Source organism: Anser cygnoides, chromosome 1 (assembly GCF_040182565.1).
Source record: "Anser cygnoides isolate HZ-2024a breed goose chromosome 1, Taihu_goose_T2T_genome, whole genome shotgun sequence".
NCBI classification, from domain to species: domain Eukaryota; kingdom Metazoa; phylum Chordata; class Aves; order Anseriformes; family Anatidae; genus Anser; species Anser cygnoides.
The window spans coordinates 153,850,510-153,875,342 of NC_089873.1; the positions used below are offsets into that span (position 1 = coordinate 153,850,510).

The 24,833-nt window shown below is 43.5% G+C and overlaps 1 protein-coding gene across 4 annotated transcripts in view; it reads left to right on the forward strand.

The window, feature by feature from the left end:
* The first annotated feature begins 1,619 nt into the window (after positions 1-1,619).
* Positions 1,620-24,833, forward strand: part of FGF14 (fibroblast growth factor 14) — a 409,622-nt gene continuing 386,408 nt past the window's right edge. Inside the window, exons 1-2 of one of the 4 annotated variants that reach the window (XM_048072732.2) lie at positions 1,621-1,849; positions 2,001-2,328. In XM_048072732.2, coding sequence (XP_047928689.1) covers positions 2,121-2,328 — 208 coding nt within the window. In that variant the 5' untranslated portion in view covers positions 1,621-1,849; positions 2,001-2,120. Of the gene's footprint in view, positions 2,329-24,833 lie in introns of all 4 variants that reach the window. The other 3 variants (XM_048072734.2, XM_048072731.2, XM_048072737.2) reach the window with 3 other exon arrangements.

The following is a 24,833-nucleotide window of genomic DNA, read 5'->3' on the forward strand; positions in this document are numbered from 1 at the left end:
CATTAATGTTGTTCATTAGTTCAACAGGCAGCATGGCCATGGGGATGGGGAAAGGGACTGAGACGCTTCTCAGCATTAACTTCTTCTGTGACCTTTGCCTCACTTTCTTTCTACCTTTTCCTAAATTTTATCCACTGAGTTTTGCTTTTTTTCCTTCTTGCAAACTTGGGTGCCTACAGGTAGATACCTTCCTGTACATATAATGCTCTGCAGGTTCCATGGGTTGCTTCTCACAATATGGCACTTCGTTTCTGTGTGTTATTCTTCATCTCAATAAAACAGGGTAATGACATTTAAATATTACGTAGATAGGGATCTCACAACCAAGCAATTCATCTATACGCATAAATCCAGAATCTCCCTGAAACGACAGCTACTGGAAATTTTCAGTTTTCGGCACTTTTGTTGGTGTTAACAGTCAGAGTTCCCAAATATTGGTAGCCAGACAGACAGACATCTTCATGGGGGAGGACAAGCCCACAGAGAACCCCCTGAGTTTTTACACACTTTATTCTTACACTTCCTGGAGCAATGGCAGCTTCCATGGCCTCAGGAGAAAACACCAAGCTCTGACCATGTCTGAACAAAGGCAAATACAAATAGAAATGTCAGAGGTGAAAACAGCGTCCTGGGAGTTCTCTTTTCCAATATGGGGAAAAGTAAATGGTCAACGACAGGACCTTTGTCCAAAGAGGTAAAGATGATCAAGAAGGTGATCAGATGTTTTGGCAACAGAAGAGCAGGAGAGAGAGCTGTTCACTCTCCCACTTCTATTACCTGTTTTCTTCCACCTTCATCCTTTCAGCAGCTCCCTTCTACTGCTACCTCATTGTCTTTTCCCTCATTGTTTCACGCTCTCTGTCCCATATTTCCAATACCTTCTACTATCCACGCAGTCCAGCAGAGCATCCAGAGGGAAGAGGGAGAACACGGGCATCAGCTTCCAGAGAGGAGAGGGAGAACACAGGCATCAACCTCCAGCCCTCCCAGTGCCACCGCTGCCATGCATGGGTGCAACCACACCCATGAAAGTGTTGGGGGGCTCCCTGCATTGGACTACAGTGAGTGGCACTGCTCAGGACCTGGCCTGTCTGTCTGTCTGTCTGTGGGCCTGTCAACTCGTCTGAGCAATGGGTGCTTTGTGGGGTTATTTTTGCATTGCCTTTGTGGGTGTTTGTGGTGCTTGAGCCAGCCAGTAGTGTCCCAGGCCTCCACCGTGCACCGCCCTAACACAAAACAGCACCTTCCCCTTTGGGGGCAACCCCCAACCCCCCCATCACCCCTCCCACATCCAACCCCCACCAACCCCCATTTATGCTGCCGGCTGTGCCAACCACCCCTACCACCCCAACCCCAGCACCACGACCCCACCCGGGGGGGGGACAAAGCCCACCCACCCCCGGGGTGCCCGGCACCCCTGGCGGAGACCCCTCGCCCCCATCCCTGCCGCACGTGGGTACGTGCCGGCGCTGCGGGCCGGGGGGGCAGCGCGGCTCCTCCTCCCCGGGCGCCCGGCGGCGACTGGGCGCCGAGGCTGCGGCGGGCGGGCGGGGGGCGGCGGCGGCGGCGGCCTCCAGCGGGGCCGGGGGGCGGCGGGGAGGGGGCTGCGGGCGGGGTCGGCGCCCGGAGAAGGGCGGCAGGCGGTGTCTCCGCCCGAAGAAGAAGCCGGGCTTCGCCGGGGGCCGGCGGTGCGCTCTCCCGCCGCGGGGCCGCACAATGGCAGGCGCTCAGTAGGATGGATCCTGCCGTGGCTTTTGTTCTGCGGATCCACCCATCCTCCTAGCAGTCAAGTGCCAGGCTATGGTTTTCTCCTCGGGGATCTCTCCGCCGCGTTTTGCCGGCGTCTCCGGTGAGGGTTTGGCCTCGGCTGGGATTTCGCTACCTTACTTTTCGTTTGGCTTCGCGCTGAAAAAGGGGATTTTTCTTATTTTTATTATTTATTTTTTCCCTCTCCCTCTCTCTCTTTCCACGCTTTTGGTTATAATCCAATGTTGATCTAGGGGGAATAACCATTCAGCCTGGCTGAAAAAAGCATCCATTGAAAAGTCTCAAAGAAATATACCACGTGAGGAAAAAAAAAAAAAAAACTGGGAGAAGATCGGAATATAATCATTTTTTCTATGATAAAACTGGTGCCCCTCTTCAGGAGAACTGGTCTCAATTTATTATTATGCAACCACAAGGATCTCTTCTTTCTCAGGGTGTATAAGCTGCTGGATTGCTTTTCGCCCAAATCAATGTGGTTTCTTTGGAACATTTTCAGCAAAGGATCGCATATGCTGCAGTGTCTTTGTGGCAAGAGTCTTAAGAAAAACAAGAACCAAACTGGTAAGCAATCCATTGCACTGCGTTGTTTTTCTTTTATGCTACCCTGTCTGTTGCTCGCCGAGGTAGATCTGCAATCCTGCTGAGGGGAGAAGGGGGAAATATAACGAGGCCGGCACGGACATGCATGTGCATACGTGTATGAATAAGCAAGGAGCAGCACGGATTAGCTTCAGCCCCTGTCACCACGGAGGAAAAAGATAATCCAAGGCGACCCTATAGCCCGGTCCGCATCTCCTAGTTGCCGTGCGCTATTTCCGAGGAGGAAACTTTGTTCTCGCTGCCCTTTCCGAGGGGCGGCCGGTAGCGCCCACCCTCCCGGCTCCCGGGGGCGAGCCCCCCGGGCACTGCCCCTGCGGGGCGCCCGCTGCGGGGCCGAGCAGCGCGGCCCCGCCGTGCCCGTGCGAGCCGGCCCCGCTGCGGTGGGCGAGCGGCCCCGGGGCTCCGGTCCTGCCCCGCACTTCGTGCTCAGCTCGCCATAAGTCGCCCCCTCCACACCCACTCTCCTCGTCCGGCTTTGCCCAAGCCGAGCCCGGCACCCCCCGCCCCCGGATGGGGAAGGGGGGGGGGGGGGCGTTAATCGCCTCCCCCCCCTCCACCGGGACTTCAAGCCAGGGATGTGGAGGGGGCGTGTGTGGGGGGCACGGACCGGGGGTGGCCGCTTGCCCGGGGTTTGTGCCCTAGACGGCAGCCGAGGCGAGCGGCAGCAGCACGGCCGGCGTGGCTGCGCCTCCTCCGGGATGCCCCCTCCGTGCACACCCGCCGGGGGCCGTGCCGTGCTTCTCCATTTCTGCCTCGCTGCCGGCATCATGCGCTTCCCTTCAGCCCGGCTCCGACGGGGAAACTTGCGGTGCATTACATAAGAAATGTAAATGCGGGTGCCCCGGGCCACCCGGCCCCGGGGGGGCGGGGGGTCACGGCTGCCGCTGTTGCATCCCTCCGGCTCCGGGCGTCCGGCTCGGAGGGAGGCTTTTCGGGGAAATACCGGCCCTCCTTGCCTAACCCCCCACCGAGCCCCGGTCCCCCCCCTTTTCCTCCCTGCTCGCTCCCCCGGCCGGCGGGTTGTCTGCAAGCACTTCGTGCCGGGGGAGGCGAGAGCTGCCGGAGCCCGGGCTGCGTGGGGAGGGATGCTCTGCGTGTGCGTGTGCCGGCTGCCCTGCAGTGGCAGCTCCCGAGCAGGAGGCTCCTGACGCCGGCACTGCAGTGTAGTAGATCATAGGCTCTCCTCGCCTCTCTGACACCCCAACACCGCCAAGCAGCAGCCCCGGCAGCCAGCACCCCTCTGCTCCCCGGCCAGCCGGGGGCCGGACCCCGCTTTGCCCTGCTCGCAAAGGTGCGGGGAGTCGCGGTGGGCACCTCGGCGGATTTTTTGTGCCCCCCCACTTCTCCCCGCTCCTGCTTTGCCAGCTCGGCTCCCCCCTTCCCTCCCCGGCGCTGCAGCAAAGAGCAGCCACTTCTCAGCATACCAAAGAAGCCGAAATGCCCCGCTGGGGGCTGGGGAGCGGCCGCAGCCTCCCGCAGGCCGCCCCCGGCTTCCCTTGCCCCTTCCCTCTGCACCGAGACGCCCCCCCGCAGGGCCGAGGGCAACTTCCAGGCTCTGTGCCCCCCGCTCCGGGTAAGGGCAGCCTCGCACCCCCCACGACGGCGCCTGCCCCTACCCGGCCCCGGCCATGCTCGGAGGGGCCGTGACCGCCGTGGGGGGCTTCGGGGTGGGGGGGAACGGAGCCCGCTGCCGCCCTCCGGGGGAGGCCCGCACCAGCGCCGCCGTGCCCTGAGCGAGAGGCGATGCTGATGCTCCTGGGAAGGGTTTTGGGGGCGGAGGTGGTTTCTAGACCTTTCAGTTCGTAGCCCCGGGGGGGGGGGGGGGGGGGGTGTGGAGAGGCGTCACACTCCCCCTCTACACCCCCAGGCCCCCAAAAGGGTGGGCTGCTGGGAAACTGCACCTGAAGCCGAGAGGCGGCCCCGGAGGTGTCGGGGATGGTGCCCTCTGGCCGGTGTCGCGGTGCCCCCGTCCAGCCGCTCTCCCATCGCCCCCCCCGGAGGAGGAGACTCCTGGTCCCCAGATCCCGGCCCCGGGCAGCGCTGAACGGCGACTGCTCGCAGAGGCTGGGCCGGGCAAGGGGGTCTTGGGGTACCGGGGACAAATCACCTCCAGCTGCTGTGAGGTGCCCTCAGCAGAGCGGGGCGACTCGGCCGCGACGCCCCCGGGAGGCTCCCCTTCCTGCCACCGCCCCTCTCCTTCGCCCGCAAAACTTTTTAGGATCGGCGGGGCTCTTCGCACTCCAAAAGGCTGCAAACACGGGCGAGCAGCGGCTGCTGAGCCAGCCGAGGGGAGAAGCGGGTAGGTTAGGCAGCTGAGATTTCAGTTCGTTCAGTTATTTGCGGCCTGATGCCGTTTATTTATTTATTTATTTGTTTGTTTATTTATTTATTTCTGTATGGGTCCCTCACAACAGCCGGTCTCTTTCCAGAAACGGATTTCCAGGTGTTCTCTGCTTGGCATTTCCACCCCGCAGCTGGCTGCAGCCCTCTCCCCCCTGTGCTGACCTCCTCCGGGGCTCCCCTGCTGTCCCCGGGGGGGTTCCCGGCACAGAGCAGGGTCTGGAGCCAGGGCGAGAGGGGCAGGAAGGATGGGGAGCCCCGTGGGAGGTGTCAGAGCTCCGGCAGGGTTGGGGCAGGAGGCTTTGTTTTGTCTGTCGTGGAAATGCGTCTGGCTGAATGCAGTGTTTCAGATCCCAGATCCTGGAAAGAGGAGCAGCCTGTGAGCACTACAGTTGCTTACCTCTTTGCGTTTCTTCATAAGGAGGAAAACTTTGAGGAACCGTAGGTGTGGCTTTGCTGGCACTGACTGACTTTTTTGTCTTCTTCTTGGAGTTTAATAACGTATAAAGCGATGAAGCCCCGTGTACCTTCAGTGTCCTGCCCAGCACGAAAATATTTCCAGCATGTTAGGTTCCCCGGGCCTCACTTGCGGGTGTAATTACTCCCACCTAACTCAGCCACTCCAGCTCGTCACACACAGAGGACTTCTCAAAGTGTGGGACTAAAGGAACACTTTCTCAGAAAGAGTTAAACATTGCTTGAGACCACAGGGCCTGTAATGGTGAGATGCCATCCTGATGGCTTCCCCCCGTGGCTCTGCACTATGCATGTTCTGCTAGGGAATGGCTAAGTTTTCAGGAGAATTTGGAGCTTGGGAGGATATGGGGAAGGTGACTACCCCTGGGTGTTTTTTAAGGCAAATACAGGAAGTGACTAACATTTTTTACCAGGTGACAGCTGCTAGGTTGCCCATGGGAGATGGGTTATTTCGCTGGGGCAAGAGATGCCCCCATCACTATCACATTTCACTCCTGGTGGCAGCCCAGCAGGCAGAGGATGTATCGCGTTTCCTCTCCATTTACCTCCAAGGAGAGGCATCTCTCCAACTCAGTCAGGGGTGTTGACAGGAGAGTAGATGGAAATTGGCATTACTATAAATATGTTGCTGATAGAGGAATTTAGTTTCTGTTAGTATCAATCCTGGATCAATCTCAAGCACAAAACCTATTTAAAAAGAAGAACATCTGACATGCGAGCGGTGTCTAAACTGGGATCTCCGTATAATCCCCATAAAGCAGTCAGGCTGCTCCTTCATGGTCACTTATCATCTTGAAAAAGTTTCCGAGCATAGTCATGCGAGATTGAATCTGTTTAAAACAGCAGCTTGGGTCCTGCTCATAAAATATATAGTGTGAGTCATTATCTGAATTTGAAGCAAAATGGGGCCACCCGCTGTGTTTCTTACTCACGGAAAACAAACCTCCCACCGAAAGGCAAAGGACCCCAGTAAGAGCTGCGGGATTGGGTCCTTGGAGTTTCTTTCAAGTAGGTCTGAAAAGCATCTCTGACTGCCTAAATACCGTAATTCCTGTGCTGTTATTAGAGCCACGGTGTGTTTCTCTCACTCAGATGTAAAATTGCCTATTTACATGTATCTCACCTACTGAAGTTTTGTCCTCTATGGAATACATTTTGTGAATTTATACAAATTTGATTATTGTTGAGCAAATTAGATTGCATATTCTACTTGTTAAGGGGTGAAATTTATGCCTGCTCATGAATCTCCCTACTGTGATAAAATGCTTATACCTCAATGTTCAATGTCTGCTAATGATAGGCCATTTATAAATGAATTCAAATATACAAAGGATGACTTAGGCTTGGAGAAAATATGAAAAATGCATTTACAGAAATAATTGGTTTAAATATTTATGTGTATGCCATTTTCCTTTAAGAGTGATGTTTATTCCACTTACCTGCTTAGATTATGTTAAGTATATTAATTTTGAGCTAAAATCCCCATTGACTTCAAATTCAGGTAAGGAGTGATTTAGACATTCAGAATTTGTCCCTTTCTTTGCAAAGATTTTCCGTCCTGTAAATGTCTGTAAAAATGTAGTTTGGAGAGGAGAGAGCTGCTTGAAACTGGAAAGCAGTTTTTCAAGAGGACTTGATGAAAATTAAAGAAAGAAGCAGCTGGGCACTACAGCAACCGTGGGATGGTATTTTGTAGTTTATGCGGTCATTATTGAAATTTCTCTGTAATTGTAGAGTTAGATGCTGCAAGTCTAGAAGGTGGTTGGACAAATGTAGTGGTTGTGTGCAAGTTAAACTGTGCTGAATATTCACAGAAGTTAGCCAAATGAGATTGTGAGTTCTGAGTCCTAGTAGAGCAGGTTTCAGGTAGTCAGGGCTGGTCTCGTTATTTTGGGTTCATTTCTATACCTAATTCTGTTTAAGATCTCCATTCGGATTTTGAATGCACTATTACTGCCCTATGCCTTGTTTGTTGGCTTGTTAAATATTGCAGACATGTCCAACACTGCAAAAGTATGCTGTTAATTTTTTTTTCTCTGTGTTTCAGTGAATGATAGCTTTTTAAAGACAAATTACTAGTTCACTAAACAACTTACCTAGTAACAAAACACCAAATGCTTTTAAATTTGGAAAATCTCTGTTGTGGGGAAAGAACAAACAAACAAAAAACCAAACCTGTTGTGGTGCAGCACAGGCTTGAATTAAAGTACCTGAGAGCTACTTGCCACTGCATGGAAAGACTGTATTCAACAGACAAACAGTGTACCTGGAAATAAACTTTGCAGGACTGGGACCATGTTTTAGTTGAGAAAGAGCCAGCATCTTGCACAGAGCACGTTTCAACTGTCAGAACAAACCATGTGGCTGCGAGGAAAATATTTTTGTTGGAGGCCACATGATGAAGTGCTCAAAGGAGTATATTCATCTTCAGACTGGATATTTCAAAAATTATTTATCATGTTCTCAAAGTGGATCCTGAGAGGTTCTAAACCACTCAAAAGTACTGAAAATTATAGTTGCAAGGGGAATTGATGGTGTTTGGCACCATGACAGACTGAACTCACAGTGAACAAAACATATGTAAGGGATGTGTCATTTTGAATATACTCTGCGCCAAAGGTAAATAATCAGCAAAACTGCTGTTCAAATAAGAAACGCATGGTCTTTGAACAGGACCTTTTTGAGGGCAAACCCTCCAGAATCAGTAAGTGAAAGGCTATTAATGGATAAATGTAATGCAGGCTTTGTATGTCCGTAGCATACTCTGTTATAAGGACTTCCATTAAGTAGTAGCAAGAGAAGTAAATAGTTGCTGATGAGAAAGCACTAAGTCAGAATAATAATATCTGTAGTAAAATTCAATACACAAGTCAGAATAATAACACCTGTAGTAAATGGACTAGTCTAGGTAACATATCGTGTAGAACATAAACAAATTTTAACAGTTTGGCAGTTAATATTGGATAGTTGTGTGTGGTAAATGACAATAAATGGCACTCAGTTGGTGGCAGAAATTGATGGTGTAATTTTGATGTCCGTATCCTGTGTTTTCATTCTGACACCTGCTTATTTTACTTTTAGCTGGAAACAGCATAAGGATTTGCACTGAACAAGTTTAATGTTTGCATACAGAAGGTAGTATCTTGGAAATTATTTGGCTTGATCTTTTGGTGGCACTAAAGTTAACCAGGTCTCAGAAGACAGTAGAATTGTACCAGGGTTAAACATTTTAATTTAACTGAAATTATTTTCGCTTTTACTGTCAAAGAATGATCCAAAATAAGCTGTAATCCCATATGAAAGATTTGTTTTAAGGAGTTTACAGAAAGGTCTCATACAGGAATAGACTTTGCTGTTCTCTGCAAATTCATCATGTCATCATTTTTTTTTTCATGCAGCTTTCTCATTTGGAAAGATAAGAAAAGGATGAGGGCGCAGACTGTGTGCAACTAATGCCTCAGCTGTTGAACGTATCCTATCTCCAGCGCTGGGCAGTAGGTGGAGTTAAAACAAACAAACAAACAAACAAACAAACAAGGCAAATCTGTGTTTGATCCTTCTCCTAACCTATCCACACAGTTTTCAGTTATCATCAGACTATCAGAAATCTCTTTATTCAGGCCTCTGCATTTATTAGCCTATGAAGGAGCTTGTCAAAGAGCATTGCTACTTTGTTCTTCAAAAGCTTTGTGTGGCAGTGAGCTCCAAGTAACCATGTATGGAAGGGGTATGTGAAGGGGTTTATACTTTCTGTGAGTGCTCCTTTGCTTGACTTCTGTTGAAAATCAGAAGCTAACACTGCTATTGTCACTTCATGTTCTTGATTATTGAAATTTTCAGTATTTTTTTTTTTTCAGGGGATTTTTCAGGGATATCTCATCTGTAAGGTGAAGAGCACTTCCCTCATGGTGCCTTCTCCTTCCTTGAATGGTCAGAAAAATACTCAGCATTTCTGTCATCTCAGTTCCCATGCAGTGTAACTTGCCTTTGCTGAGGAAGTAAGTTGTCTCTGGCTTTAGAGGAAGAAGATGAAACAGCAGCTGACACATCCCTTTGCATGGGGAATCTGCCTCTGTAGTCCTGCTGAAGCCAGTGGAGGTTTTTGGTTGTGTGTGGAGGTGTCTTCAGAGCATTGCCCATGGTTTCACCACAGCCCAGAAGCTCACGGAGCCACAGCGCAGTGAGGAAGATGGAGTCCAGCCCCGACAGGTCGCTTCTGCTTTCATCCAGCAGAAGGAGTTCATTCCTGTGTATTTTCTAGGCTATGGGATACAGAAGTATCTCCTGCAAAGGGCATGTTTTCACAAAGCCCTTTCTCTTGAGGGGGATATTGCTGCCTTGAACAAGCTTTTAAAGAAGTAAGTTCTAGTGTCACTGAAAACTAGAATTTATACCACTGTTAAATGGTTCGAGCAGGAGAGAGAGCTTGCATATAAAATCAGATACTTCTGTTTACATATAAATCTCTTGGTTCTCAGCAATGCTAGCAAAGGAAATTAGAAGAATTTCATTGTCCTTTAATGAGGCTTTGAGTTGAAAATGTTAGTTTAAAGAAAACAAGTTTGCCAGACTTGTTACTCTTTCAGTAAATGCATTTCTAAGCATGTCCTTCTGTATTTAAACAAAACTCCCAGGTAACAGTTTCCCATTCTACTTCTTGTCAGAGAAGTGCATTATAGAGCACTGCAGTTGCCTGGTAGTTTTCTACACATATCACACATTGCTAAGATAGGTAAATTTACAGACACCGAATGACATGACCAGGAACTAACAGTGCAAAACATAGTGGAAAATACAGAAAAAGGTACGGAAAAAATATGGAGTAGGTAACTGCTTAAAAAAAGCAGTGAAATCATTAGTATGGCATTAGATGATAAAATAGATTGTCCTATCAGGAATATCTTGATAAGAGTTAAATTAATAGTACTACTTATTAATTCATAGGTCTCATGGTATGAGAAAACACTTTACAGTTCAGATATTCTTGCAACTAGAAACTGCACGTAGATACCTGCACTACTAATAGTCCCCAAGAAACAACCTAAGCATGATTGAGACAGATTATCCCACTAAGAGATCAGCCCAAGATCTCACATGTGAATTAACTTTAGGCTATCTAAAACCCAGGTGTTATTTTGTGGCTTGAACTCTTTAAGCTTTTACTAAAATCCATGTTTTTAAATGGCATTAACAGGTGCATTAAAATCTGTAAAGCCTTGTGCCCCCCAGGGATTTCCTCCTAGAAGTGATGCTTAGTCCCCATGTAAAGGTGACTTTCTGTCTCAAAAAACAGGGTTATACAGACTTCCAGCACCCAAAACATCTTCTAATCTCCTGGCTTTACTGGGACCTGTTTTATAACCATGAATATGGTCTTGGCCCATCACAGACACCGTGGCCTCCATAATAGCATCTTGCATCTCTCAGTTCTTTCACCTGCTCTCTGGGTTAGGATCTGTGAGGAAAATTAGCCCTTAATTATAATTCTTTCTGATGTTTTTAAGTTCTCTCCACTTTGAATAATTAGCTAATGGCAGCGAGCAGAGCTATCTTACAGGTTATTACTGAAGTAATAGATATTTATGATGGATGAAGGGTAGGCTGATGAACTATCCTGGTTTATTGGACATGAGCTCTATGAATGATTGGTTTCCCTCTTGCTGCTAATTTACAATAGCAGAACAGTAGCAGAAGTACATAAATGTAGAGGCAGCAAAGCAACTGTGATTGATTAGGAAAGGACAGTAAAATCAGCAGGAGGAATCAGAAAACCCAAGAACAAATGCCACCCCTTTCTATTGTCTTGTGGACTGTTTGAGCATATTACTTGTTTGAGGATAAAATGCTTTATACGGGATTCTGCAGTTAAAGCCGGACAACTCAGCTTCCAGGAAAATTTTCTGGATAATATTGCTGACCTCTTCTTACTTGACCTGGTACAGAGTAGATTTTGGGGCCTGGCTGTGCTTGTTCACATGGGTGCCATGTGTCTCCTAGAAGTTTGTGACCGTGGTACCCTACTAAAGCTGCTCCCAAGAGTTCCCAGAGAACTGCAAATCCTTTGCGGGTGCAAGACATGCCATGTATGTCTATACCTTCAGCAGGGTACAGACAGAATGAACTTGTAGTCTGGGTTCTGCTTACCTTTGATTCACCTTTGATTCACCTTGTTCACCTTTAATTGAGTTCACTTTTGATAGTCCAGTTCGGAGATGTTATTGTATGAGAAGATTATAATATGCCACTTCAGTGCAACATACTTTAGGGTTCCTGCTGACTAGGGACATTTGTGACAAAGCAGGTGACTATATGCATTATTTCTGCCTGTGTCTTGAAGTATTGAGCTCTGTCTACTTGCAAAAAAAAATTTGAAACATGTTGAAGATGAGTTCTCTCACCTTTGAAACTTGTATCAGTAACTCTTTTTTCCATGGAACAGCACCTAAAAACGATATAGGATTGTTCTACAGCAAATATGTCATTATGTAGTGTTTGTGTTGAAGACACTTTTTTTTTTTTTTTTTTTGAAGAAGAAGCCTGTATTTTGTTTTATATCTAGACTTTAAACCCTGATAATGTTTGTGGAGTTGTGGAAGTGTAAGGGAAAAAAAAAAGCTTTTGTAGCTTCCTAGGCAATATCTATCTGGGTAAAATCAATGAGTTTAATCATGGCTGGAGGAATGTGTGCCAAAGAACTGGGAATGGAGTCATTGTGATTTTATGTTCTGGTGTCTTTCCTTATTTCAGTTTGTCTTTGCAGTTTATAAGAGACGATGTATCTGGGGTACTACTGACATGAAATGGAGGTGAGTCCTGAGGTTTGTGAGCCACAGAAGATATTCTCTCCTCATTGAAGGTTTTCAGAGAAAGATTATCTTAGAAGGCATTGGCTGTCTGAGCACTGTCAAAGCACGCACATCAATTTTGAACATTGCCATACACCACTGAGGAAAATACAATACAAGCAGTTCCTCAAGATGCCTAATTAGACATGGTGTTCTTAAAAAAAAAACAAAACATAAACAAAAACTGTAAGCACAATGAGAAAAAATAATTGAACCTAAGGATGTACAGATGAATAGAATGGTAATTTATCTACTTAATTTTATGGCCTCTTAAATGCTGGATCAGAAATATTTCGTCCCTGTTGTGCCAGCTTCCTCCAGAATGAAAGAGGAGATAGCAGTCTGGGACCTTATAACCAGAGCAGAAGTAAATTGTAAGTTGTGCAGGTTAGGTTAAAACCTTTTAACAAAATATTGGGAGAAATGGCAAGATGAGAGTTCATTATGCTTGCTGAGGCCCATTTTCTTGCCTTTCATTGACTAACTGGAGTCATTATGGCTTAAGTTGGCTGCCAAAAAGAATACTTGCTAATAATATTAAGATGGAAGATGGAGAAAAGGTAATTACTAAGACTGAGTAGTCATATATATCTAGGTTAAGAATTTGGGGGTGGAATTTGATGAAGTTCAAACAAAAGTAAGTCAGAATGCGATGTTAGTACATTAGGTTAGATTTTTTTTAAAGTGTGGATGATACTTGAACAGTGTGGGATGATCTCTCTCCCACTTATTCTCAGAGGAAGATGGAAAACCAGAATGACAAAAGAAATTATAAAGTAAATAATACAGGGATTAAAGGAATCTGTAGTCATTTAGAGAGGTTAGTGACAGAGTCCTGCAGGCAAACAGAATTTAGAAATTCTTTAAGCTACTTATCAATTGAAGAGCAAATAGACCTGAAATTTAAGGACATTTTCATGGAAAACATCTATTTCTAGAAGCATTCCTTTACCAAGGACATATGGGAGTTATATTTGATAAGAGTCTGGCTTCTCTCAAGGTATTCCATTTAAAGGTATCTCACTAAAGGTGAGATACCCTTGTAAATGCTACTTTGTTTTCATAAAACAAAGGCATTCCCACACTCGCATGAGTCTATCATCTGTTGTTGCACAGCTCTGAAGGAGCGGCCTCCAGGGTGACCTTAGACCGAATGTCCAGTACCTCCTGCCTGCTGGCATGTGGATAGTCTGCTGTCTGTCTGCGTGAGCGTGCCTGGCAGCCGTTACTTTTCTGAACCTGCGTGGGCATGTGGTGTCCTACGTGTGCCCCAGCTGCCCAGGCTAACACCTGCGGGCTCACCAGAGATGGCACACGAGTCTGGTCGTGAGGGTGGCCAACAAGCTACCAGTAAATGAAGCTAACCCTAAACCATCAGTGTAGTTGCCACAGTATCTGCTGGTGAGAGGAAATGTGTTATTTTTTCCGCCCTAAATCTGATTTACAGCACAGTTTTTAAAATGTGGTGTGTGTGCTTCTATGGATCTTCAGCTTTGTGAATCTTTTTATCAGACACCATGCAATGGGCAATATAAACTGTAGAGGTATCCAACACCAGAAGCATTTAACTATATTTTATCTTTAGCAAGAGGTTTCAAAGGCATTTCTGCACACTTGCAGGCATTAGTACAGGTTCAATATTAATTTGACTTTTTCTTCCAATAGCTTGTTAAGTGCACAGCCAAGTAGGCCAAGAATTTTAGGTGCTATCCAGGCAAACCAGATCACCCTAAATCTGCCTAAAGAAGCTTATTCTGGAGATCCTAAAGTAACTCTGAGGGGAGAGTCAATCTCATCTTATTATCAGGTGGCATGTAAGAATTGTAAAGAACTATACTCCTTCATTTGGGCATTTATATTCTTCCCCCATCTTAAGCTCTTCCTAACTGCCAAGAAGCCTAAGCTTGAGCTTATATTGCTTGATTAAAAAGGAAGATGGATTAATCCAAGCCCAAATGGCTATGGCTGGCTCATATACACATTACTAGTAGTTACTGCCATCCCTAGCAGGTTTGGGTGGAGAAAGCTAGCTGAAGTGGTCCAAAAACATCTGTGACGTAAATAACAAGTATGAGTGACCAGGGGTCTAGCACTTTTATTTACAGTACAAGCACAGCTGAAGAGAATTAGAGAACCCCTTTTGACTCCACTAAGGAAAGTCAGAGCAAGCTGTACCTGTACGGTGATTTACTTGTACCCCCAGCCTTAGAGTGGGAACACACCTGGACTAATACCAGCATATGTCACCATCCCAGGCATGCAAAGGGGATATTAAAGCTTAAGTGGAAGGGATATATCTCAGCTCTGAGGAAGAAGCACCTAGGAAAGTTCTTTCCACGTGTTCTTGATTAACCCTGTGAAAACTGGTGAAGAAAAGAGAGCAGAGCACCCAGCTTTGGAGTAAGTCTGGCAGCTGAACAGCAGAGACCTGAGTCGACAAGAAATAAATCATAATGGATTTCTGAGGAGGGTGAACCAGCCAGGAGGGAAGGCTCAGTCTTTCTGGGGAAAGCAACAGATTTCTCCTTTCTCCTTTCCCTGACAAACAGAAGATGTTGTTCCAGTGTAAGGAAGAGGTGAAGGTCAAGAGTTTTCCTCTGTCTCTAAAAGAAAACTTTCTCTTCCACTTCACTGACTTGTACTCACCTTCTTACTCACTGACCTTACCCTTTCATCTGTTTGTGCATGTGCAACGAAACTGGTCAACATTATTGGTCAAATGACTAAGCTGTTGTTTTATTGCACGTTTATCTTCAATTTGCTGAGCCCTTTGACACCACCGTGAGTTACTGCTGCACGTGCTTCTTAATCTTCCTTTTAATAAAAGGATATATATTTCTTCCTACATGGCTACCGGTCTTTCCCTTTCCTTATATAGTTGTGAGAAGGGTGAGTAAAGAATCTTTTTTACTGATTGTTGATGTTTTTTATATTTTAACAGGCTAAAACCAGTCATGGTTTGTGAGTTGAAAGGGTCTGGCTTACAGTCTGTCAGCATGCACTGGTATATTTTTGTGCATTTTGCCTGCATTAATGAGAATTAGAGATCATAAACCATTTTTTTTAAATACCTTTAGTAAAATCAGTGTATAGCACTTGGAATCTCTTAATTCTTTCCTCTGAGGCACTGAAGGGTATGTTTACTCTTGCATTAAATGATAAATACCAAAAGGTTGAATTTAAGCAGTGGATTCTCCTTTCATGAATTCCCTGAGAACCTTAGGCTTTTTCTTAGTGTAACTCTTTCTTCACAAATTACGTATCTTAAGAAACCCAAGTGTCGGTACTTTGTGACAAAGAAAGGTGTTGCATTTAACATCAAAAGAGATTGTGTTTGCATTGCCTGCAATAAAACCAATTGTAGAATGCTCTTGATGATGGGACATAGTTTTCTGCTGCCTTAAAACAGACCATGGTGGAGGACTGTATTCAGCAGGTGTGCTTGTTACAGAGAGATGGGATTTCTGAAACCACTCTGTAAATTTGGAAATCAAGTCAAATCTTCTAATCTGTCAAAGTCTTTTTAGTAGTAAAGCTAAAAATAGAGTAAAAGGCTTTCAGTACAAATAGTTCTCAAATTCTTAGGTATCTTGAAAGCTTGTTTCTTGAGTTAGCATAACACTAATGTAACAAGTCTAGGACCTTTCACACAGCACTGCAATTAGGTTAACTTGGTCTAAATGCTTTAAGCTTCTTTCCAAGAGCCCAAATATTCCTTCGTCATTTCCTCTTCCAGGCTGGGCAATTGTTTTCTGGTATCTCCTTATTTACAGTGCCTTTCTTTTTGGCAGGCTAGCTGAATGAGCCACCTTTAACACTTATTCTGGAAGATCCTTGCTGTTTGCTGTATGCTGTAGTGCTCCGGTGTTATATCGGGTCAACAAAGACCTCCAGAGAAGGTTTTACAGGGCAAAAATGGGTACATGTTCTCCATGATCAGACTATGAGACCATCTGTGTGACAGAAGTTATCTTTGCGCTCAAAGGAAGGAAAGGGAGAGTTTTTTTTTTTTTGGCTTTAGCACACTGTTCTGGATTTTTCAAATCTTGCTAACCTTAAATACTCAAATCCTTTCTTCCTAGTACACCACTCTTTGGTCTCCATAAGGAGAAGGCCCCCCCCCCCCCCCCCCTTTTTTTTTTTCCTGTGGAAGATATTAATTGTACAGATTAAGTGGATCTGTGCCTAATCTACTCTTATTTGAATTCTTACAACATCCTTCTCAGTCTGCTCCATCTTCATGTCTATTTTAACTTACTGCGGCTAATTTGCAGAACAAGCATGTCTTCTCCAGTTTGCATCCAAGGGAATTAACACATAATGAAAGTAATCTAGATCTACAGAAACCCAGTAGAACGTGCAGCAAATGAACAGCTGAGACAGAACAACAGTTCTTCACTCACATGTACACAGTCCTTTTGGGTTTTCCCTCTAAAAAGAATTGGGCTTTTTCTCAGAATCCCAAAGTTCTTTGTTTGCTTGTATGTTTTTGTTTGTTTGTTTGTTTGTTTTTTTTTGGCTCTATTTATTTATTTATTTTTTCACTGTTAAGGTGCAGGCAACAGAGGAAACCAACACAAACTGATGGTTACGCAAAGAGATTTCAGAAGTCTCATTGCATCAGCCCTGATGAAGGCGAGAAAATTTGCTGTTTATGGCTAGACAGAAGGACCTTGAAGTCCTTCCATGGCCTTATCGTTTATTTCATCTTGCATTCGCTGAACACCAGGAGCAGATATTGCCTTGGGGGTTTTTGTGTTGGTGATTATCAGTGAAGGACCTCAAAACAAACTTATAAAATGAAAGGCTTTCCCAAGTTAGCTGGAACTTCTAATGCTTTTGAAAAATCCTTCCAGAAAAAGGAATATCAGAAAATGAAAGTTCGAACTGAAAACATTGCGGCATGCAAATTAGTAAGCCTGGACTACATGTGGTAGTCCTTTCTGTGTGCAAAAACAATATCCTAAATACATAACAGAGTATGATCATTTATTTATTTATTTATTTAATCCAGTACAGAAAGATCTGGCTAGTGCAGAAACATGTGGCATCTGTTGCTATAAATGGTACTTTTCAAAGAGTACCACTAAGAATACTAATCCTTTTAGGATTATATTTAATGGTAAGTTTATGATAAACTTCTGAAAGAGCACTGCTGGAATGGCTGCCCTGGCACGTACTGACACATATTATGGGCCAGTAGGCAACATGATGCGGAGTTGACTCTTCAACTAATTATAAAATGAGGGTTCATCACATAAACAAAACCTAAAAATTCCTGCTTGAAGTTCAATGCTGTTTGACTTAGAGAGCAGTTGAAGCAGAAGGTTCGTGGTACTGAACACGCTGTTCTTTGCATTCTCTGCCAGTGCCTAAACCTTTTTAACTGAGGATGCACTGAGGCACTCAGGCAGCCAAGGTGGTGAAATGGTATTTTCTCAAGTTTATAGGAACCAGTTTTATGCGATTTGTTTGAATTAACGGTGAGCAGTATTATATTAACAATTGTCTTAGTGCTAACAAGGAGGAGTGTCCGTAGTGTGGTACTTTGCATACTCAAATTGTAGCTGTGCTTCAAGACGAGGTAGATCTTTTGTCACTCCCAATGCTTTCAAACAGAAAGGACTGCACTGGAGCTTTCTCACTCAGATATTTTTACAACCTCTTTTTACTTCAGTGTATTTTTGTTTTATCTTTTTTTTTTTTCTCTTTTGTTTATAACTAGGCAAACTGCTACCACACTATTTTCAAGGTCAAAAATTAGCCATAACTCCTATGTTTCCTGTCATAGTCCTGTGAAAAGACAATATTTTTTTCATAATATTCCACAGCGGATGATTAGGAGGACTGTTGCTGTCCCTGGATGCGTAGTAACCTGATTAGAGGTTAGGCAATACTTTAATTTTTGATAAAAGTTATCCAGTTACAGAGTTCCTGTGTTTCCCCTTCTTTGCCCACAGAAGACGTAAGCATGAGGAAACTACTTTTATCAGTGGTTTCTACCACAGTCCATCTGCTTATTCCCCTCCTTCCTGCTTCACCTCTCACTTCTCATCCTCCTTTCAGGCAAATCTGTTAGAAACAAAGTGAAAATCCTGCTTTAGAGCAACCAGCTGGTACATTTTTCCACCTGGGAATGGGATTTGGAGCAAGGCTTTTCCGCTGCTCTCTCCACTTCTGCGGGTACCATACAAAGCTCCTGTCAGTTCACATCTTTCCCTGCAGTGCAGGGCCTCAGGAGCACTGAATGGTTCCATGTACTTAAAATCCTGGTGGATTTTAAAAAGCCTGAGAGCTAGGACACCTCTGCTGTGCTCTATAACAGATCTTCTGCTCTTTCTCCTTCACTTCTCTCCAGTGATAAAAGGAAGTATACAAAGCCTGCTTTTAATGCTAGAGTGACAATTACTGTCATCCTTAGAGTGCATCGCTTGGCCCCGCTACCAGATGAGGTTAAGCACGGTGAAACTGTTTTGTAACGGAGGAAACCTTTGTTTTAGGAGTGAAGAGACTTTGAACTCTGAGTTGATTTTACTGTGGGGCAAATACTGCCCTTCTGAGAGCAAGCTCTGCTCAGAACAAATTAGGGTAGATTCAAATAACAGATGGGAGGGAGAAGGCTTTTGAAATTTCTCTAGAGAGAGTGCAAGCTCTGCTCGCTGTGGCAGCTAGCCTGCATGCAGTGGGATTTGTGTGCTGGGAGTTGGGTGAGGAAAGAACAAAGCCCAGTAAATCCACTGGTACCCAGACGTCCTACAAATGAGCTTTGGTTTTGTTCCTGAGATCTCAAATATTTAGCTATTACTACTAAAAGTTTTTCTGTTCTACAGAAGGTGAAAAAAGAAAGATAGCTTTAATTTTGTTGTAGAGAGCCTTCCTGCACTTCCACGTACTATTCTCACAGTACTCACAGTATGCTCCTCCCTTCCTGCTCTTCCAGGCTCATGGATGGCACGAGGCTGTTAATGCTTATAAAATGACCTTTATTTAGATTCTTCTTCATCATACAGCAACCATTTCAACTGTGTCCACTCAACTTCGCTCCATTTCTGAGCATATTGTGATGAGGATTTAAGAAGATGTCTAAACAGGAATCAAATAATCATATTTATGATGGATATACAAGGACATGATAGAGCACAAAACAAACAAACAAACAAACAAACAAAAAAACAACACTTTTTGCTTGGAACATTCAAAACCCCTTCCAAGGCTCTTTTCAGTAAGAGGGAACACTACTGTAGTCCTGGATGAGTTTTTAACAGAAACTTGCCCTATGTTGATGTAATACATTGGACTTAATTCAATTAGCAAAAATGTAAAATGGAAGGTGCAATTGGCCTGTTTGTATTTAAGGGGTAATATTAACATTCAGTTTCTTAACCAGCCTTTCCCAATGCATAGTTTTACCAGTGCATTTTAGCATTAGATTGAATGAAGAGCTCAGTCATTTCAAAACTGTATCCATTCAGCAGCAGGAGGTTCACAGCCCTGTCTGTATCTCAGTCTCTACTTGGGTGAAGCTGCTACTCTTTGATCGTGTTACAAAGAATAGTAGCAAAAAACAAGTGCAAATTCAACGTATTTAAGATAATTTTGTCCTGAAAATGGTCCAAATGCTGTATTTATGCTTCAGACACCAAGAAATTATTCTTTATGAGTATCTTTCCTCCCACTGTTTACATTTATTTATTTATTTATTTATTTATTCTCTCTCCTTTTTTTTTTTTTCTCCCCTCTTCTCCTGGAGACTGGAACAAAAATGTTGCAGGTTGCTTTTCCTCTCTCTCCACAGGTTTGGACTCTACTTAGCTTGTATTGTACCTCAGAAGGCCTAGATAAAGACTGATATTCCTGCATTAACCGGCTCTCAATGCAGCATGTACACACTGAGCTGCACGCTGTACTTACTGTGTCACCAAATCAAATCTCAGTCTGTAGCTTTGAAGAACTGTGTGTGCACAGATGACAATTCCTACATTCACAAACTGGTGCTTGAGCTGATACTTATCATTCACATCCTGCATTACAAATACAAAAGGAAAATATTGCCTACATGCAAGTCTGAGGAGATGCAAGAGCCACTGAGATTGCTGGGCCAAACTGCCATTCAGATAAACAGATCAAGCCATATTGACTTACTAGGGGTTGTCTCTTTATAAACTGGCACTGAATGTGGTGTATCGTTTTACTAAAAAACTCAATTGGAGAGTGGTCTATAGGCCTAATATAATAAACAAGTAACAAAATACAGTCATTTAAAAAACCTTATTAATAGAGGTGGTAAACATACAGCAAAAAAAAGTTAAAAAATAAACTTAAAGATTGTAAGTTTTTTTTTTATTGCCTAGAATAAGAAAAATGTTCACATTTAACAAACAGCATGAAAATGGATGAAAAGTGTATTTTATTTATTTATTTTTTCTCTTTTATCCTAAGGTTATTTTAATTATATAAATAGGAACATATACTACTGGAATCAATAGAATGTCTTTTAAGAGTTAATGATTACTCACTGTTTACTCTAGGTAGCCTTGATCCTAAAGAAATTTCTTTCTGAGTGTTTGGTAGTCTTTGAAAATATTCCAGAGATACAAGGCAGGTAACTCTTCATTTGTCTTATCAGTGGCTTGCTCTCTCTTACTAACTAAATTGGTCACAGGAGCTATAGGAGTGGAGGCACTGAAGGCTTGATCATATACATCTTTGCTTTTAGAACCAAGATTGAAAACTGTATTGCTTGAAATACATTTTCAGGAGAGAAAAAAAAAAAAAAAAAGGTTAGGAATAATATCATCTGACTAAAATAGAATGGACAGTCTCTGCTTTTCGTCCCAAGACACCACAAAGCTCGCTGCTTTCTATCCAGATTCAACATCAAACTGGACAGTGACAAAGGATAGAATTTTATTACTGACTGCCTCTACTTTGGTCTCTACTTTACCTGCATAGTAGTGCCATTGTTATGACAGAAAAGCACTAAAATATGTTCTGATTCTGCCAGATGCATCTAAAAAAAAATCCCTATACAATAATGTTCACTCATTTAAACAGTGCTGTTCACATGGTCTGTCACTTGCCATACTAAAGATGAGGCAGTGCCTAGCTCTTGCTCTTCATCGTTTTCCAGCAGTGGCTGGCACAAACTTATTTCTTCTATTCTGAGCATAGAAGGATGTCCAGGAGGTTGTTGCTTGACAAAGTGGAAAAAAAAAAACATGCCTCTGATCTCTCCGTGGCAGCCAGAAGACTAGAACTACACTGGTGGGGCTGAAGGATGTGGAATAATCACCCATTTCTCCCAGTCACAACAAATCTGACTCTGATATTACATGGAGTTGTGCAATCCTCTTGATTAAAAAGGTTCCTGACTACTTGCTTCCCAGTGGTGTGTGGGACACAACCGCAAAGTCACTACTCTGCTTCACCACAGCTAGCAATTAAAATTGACAACTCTGCCACAGCTGCTCATAGTATTTTTTCAAAGTGTTGTGTGGCAGAACATGAGTTTCTCACTGCTCACTCATTTGTCCCTTCGCTGTAAGGAATAATTCTGGTTAAACTGCAATTAAAGTCTCCAGTTTTCCACATTTTATCTGATCTGTTGACGGTGTAGGCTACTGTCATATTTTGTGGAAATTAAGAATAACAAGTTACAGTATGTTATTTCAAATATTTGACAAATAATGACTTCTAAGCAGGGAGATGAATGGCTGGGACTTTTAGCATCTTTCATCTCGGAATTCAAGCTGTGATTCATATATAGTTTCTAACACACAATATTTACAGGAGTGAAAGCAATAGTACCTGTTCCACTGCTTTGTGAGCATCTGTTCAGACCTGGATGTGCTTGATCTCTGGATGACTCTTACACAGCACGTGCAATGCAGGCAGCAAGAACGGGGTGTATTTTCAGTTGTTTATGCTTGAGTGAGAGTGACTTTGGCAATCAACAAACTGAGGGAAGAGAGAACCACCTCCTGTTTGTTGCAGGATTGAGATCACTTCATTTTCTGGTACTTTTGGTGCTTGCTTTTAAGACCCGATACTTAACTATGTCTGTGGCATGAAGGTTGTGTTCAGAAATATTATGTAAATATACTCCTTTGCAGCAGAAAGAGTTTCTAGTTCTCTGGTTCAATTTAGAAATGTCATTTAATGCTGACCCCAAGGGGCTCAGATGACAGTGGAGGAGCAAAGAAAAGAAGCATGCCCCAGTTCCTCTGGCCTTAACCTTCCCTCTACGAACATGTGAAAGAAAATTGCCCAAGAGCCATACACATTTCTTTATATGATGTGGAGGCAAAGTTGACAATTCTCCTATGTTTAAGCAACTGGCTCTGCAGCAAGATGCCAACAGCCTCAGGAGAGGAATTAGCCAAACCCTCACCATAGAACAACATCTCATTTGATGAAAACTGAATGGGTTTCTTTCACATCAGCGATACTGTGGAGATTTGCTGCTGTCACAACAGCACTTACTTCCCAGAGGGACTGCTGTATGGTATAATATCTGAAACAAGTGCATTGCTTTTTATTCTGTATGAATAGAAGTAATGAAAAATGCTCCAGCATATTTTGCAAGTGTAGTGGTTTTGAGAAGGGATAAAAGTTGTTGGCTGTTTTTATTGATAATGCCAATATCAATATATATATTATCTTATTATTTTTTTTCCAAGAGAAAGTAGTGCAAAGAATAATTAGTGTTATGGAAACTCTCAGATGTGTCATACTTGTACTTTTATTTTCTTCATGTAAAATCATGTCCATTTAACTCCATTAATTCAGTAGTATTTTGAATGCTCTAAGAGAACAGGGCATAGCAAGGAGTTCTGCATTTTTCTGTGTTCTGTATGGTAGACAGAAATTCAGTGTGCAACATGCAGTTCTTCTGAGATGTTCTATAGAAGAGAGAACCAATAAAAATGAATTGCTTTAAAGTAGTTTCATCCATCCATGATCATAAATTATTCTGAAAATGTTAATTAGAACTTGAAAATTTCTATGGGCTCAGGAAGTCTTACTAACCTCCATCTAGAGATAGGGAAATGAGGAACAGAAAAGTATAACTGCTTAATGTTTTTCTTTAATACTCTTTCTAAGAACACAACCTTATATTTCAATGCATTAACCAAAAAACTATTCTTTGGTCACTAGTCTTCATATCCTGGCATCAAGATATCTAAAAGAAAGTAAATAGCTACCAGGGATGTGAGGCAGTTAAACCTGCTGCATGCAATCACAGTGCTTGTTTTTGTCTTGTTTTTGTTGCTGCTTGACAATATTTGTCAATACATTATTAAAAACAAGTAACTAAATTAAAATACATTAGAAGGAGCTGCAAAATCCAAGCATTCATGTTAGGTGTAAATGACTTTAGAAAACTATGTTGCTTTAGCTACAGCAGTAAGACTAAATCCCTTGGTTTCCAGGCAGTTGTACCAGGAAGGAATAAGGTTCCCTGGAATAAGGCAATCTCCTGTAGTTTTAACAGTTAACTTTCTACTTAACCAATCTTCATTATGCATATTAATTGTGATAGATTTGGGCTTTAATTACCTGATTGCCTGTTGCTTTTTATTTTTCATCTTCACTGGCTGAGCATCACAAGAGCACAGGAGGTAGTATATCCCAGGTGGCAGGAGCAACTGGAGACAAAATCATCTCTGCCCACTGATGAAAGCCCTGGGCTGAAGCATGCACAGCAGAACCAGAATTTCGGAGATGTAAGCTGCTAAATTCTCCTAAGTCTGTTATAAATACACAGTCTGAGGTTTTCTGTGGTGCTTTTTCAGCCGTCTGCTCTACTTCACTGATGCAGGAGACCTTTTCAGAGCAATGACTGAAAGGCCTTTTTAAATATGGGCAAGACATATTTCCAGGCAGCTCAAGCTGACGCTAATAAGTCTCAGGAGGGCTTATTAGTTCAGGTGTGATTAGAAACCAAGCTGTCTGTGTGTACTTGTGTTATACCATGCCCAAGTGAATAAGGTTTCAAATAACCTTCCATGCTGAAGAGTGCAATGTGGAGAGGGCCAAGTGGCTCCAAGCAAAGCTGTCTTGATTCATCTGAAACTGCTGCTCATCTAGGGCTAAAAAACCCTAATGGTTGCAAACTGATGCCAGGTACCTCGTGCATCTTGTTTCTGGTGTGAGCCTAGCTGCGGAGAAGAGGTGTCTCCTCCATTTAGAGAAGGTAGTTACATAAGTGCCAGCTTCTTACTGGGAATTCAATGTCCAAACACCTTTCAGGGTTGAGGACTATCACATACTTAACTGAATAGAATTTCTCTGTGGACTTTGACAAGAGAAATGGTTGCAGTTGTTGTTCAAGTTGACAGCTACTGTATGTAGATTGATGAAAGTATGCAGAATCCATAGTTTATTTTTACCACTAGATTTTCTTTTTTACTGTTGTGTTTTGCTTCCCCTCTTATGCATCAACATGTCTAGATGCTGACTAAATATTTTTGTTGTGGTAAAACTTTACGGTGTATTTTTATGAAATTGCAGAACCACGTTATTTAAAGCTGTAAGAGTTAATTAAAAATAAAAAGTTTTTTTTTTTTATTTTTTATTTTTTCACCACACAAATGGATGAATTTTATTTAAGACTTTGGGAATGATTCATTACTTTAGGCTTTTCTAGGAAGTCTTTATGAAAGGCTTATTTTTCTCAAGTGTGTGTAAACACCTACGTCTCAAAGTACTGAAGCAAAACCAGTGTAGCCACTGCAACATTTTCCTTTGTGCACTTTCTGAACAGAAACTTGGGTTTTGCAGTGCTGTTTTTAAGAGAAAGTA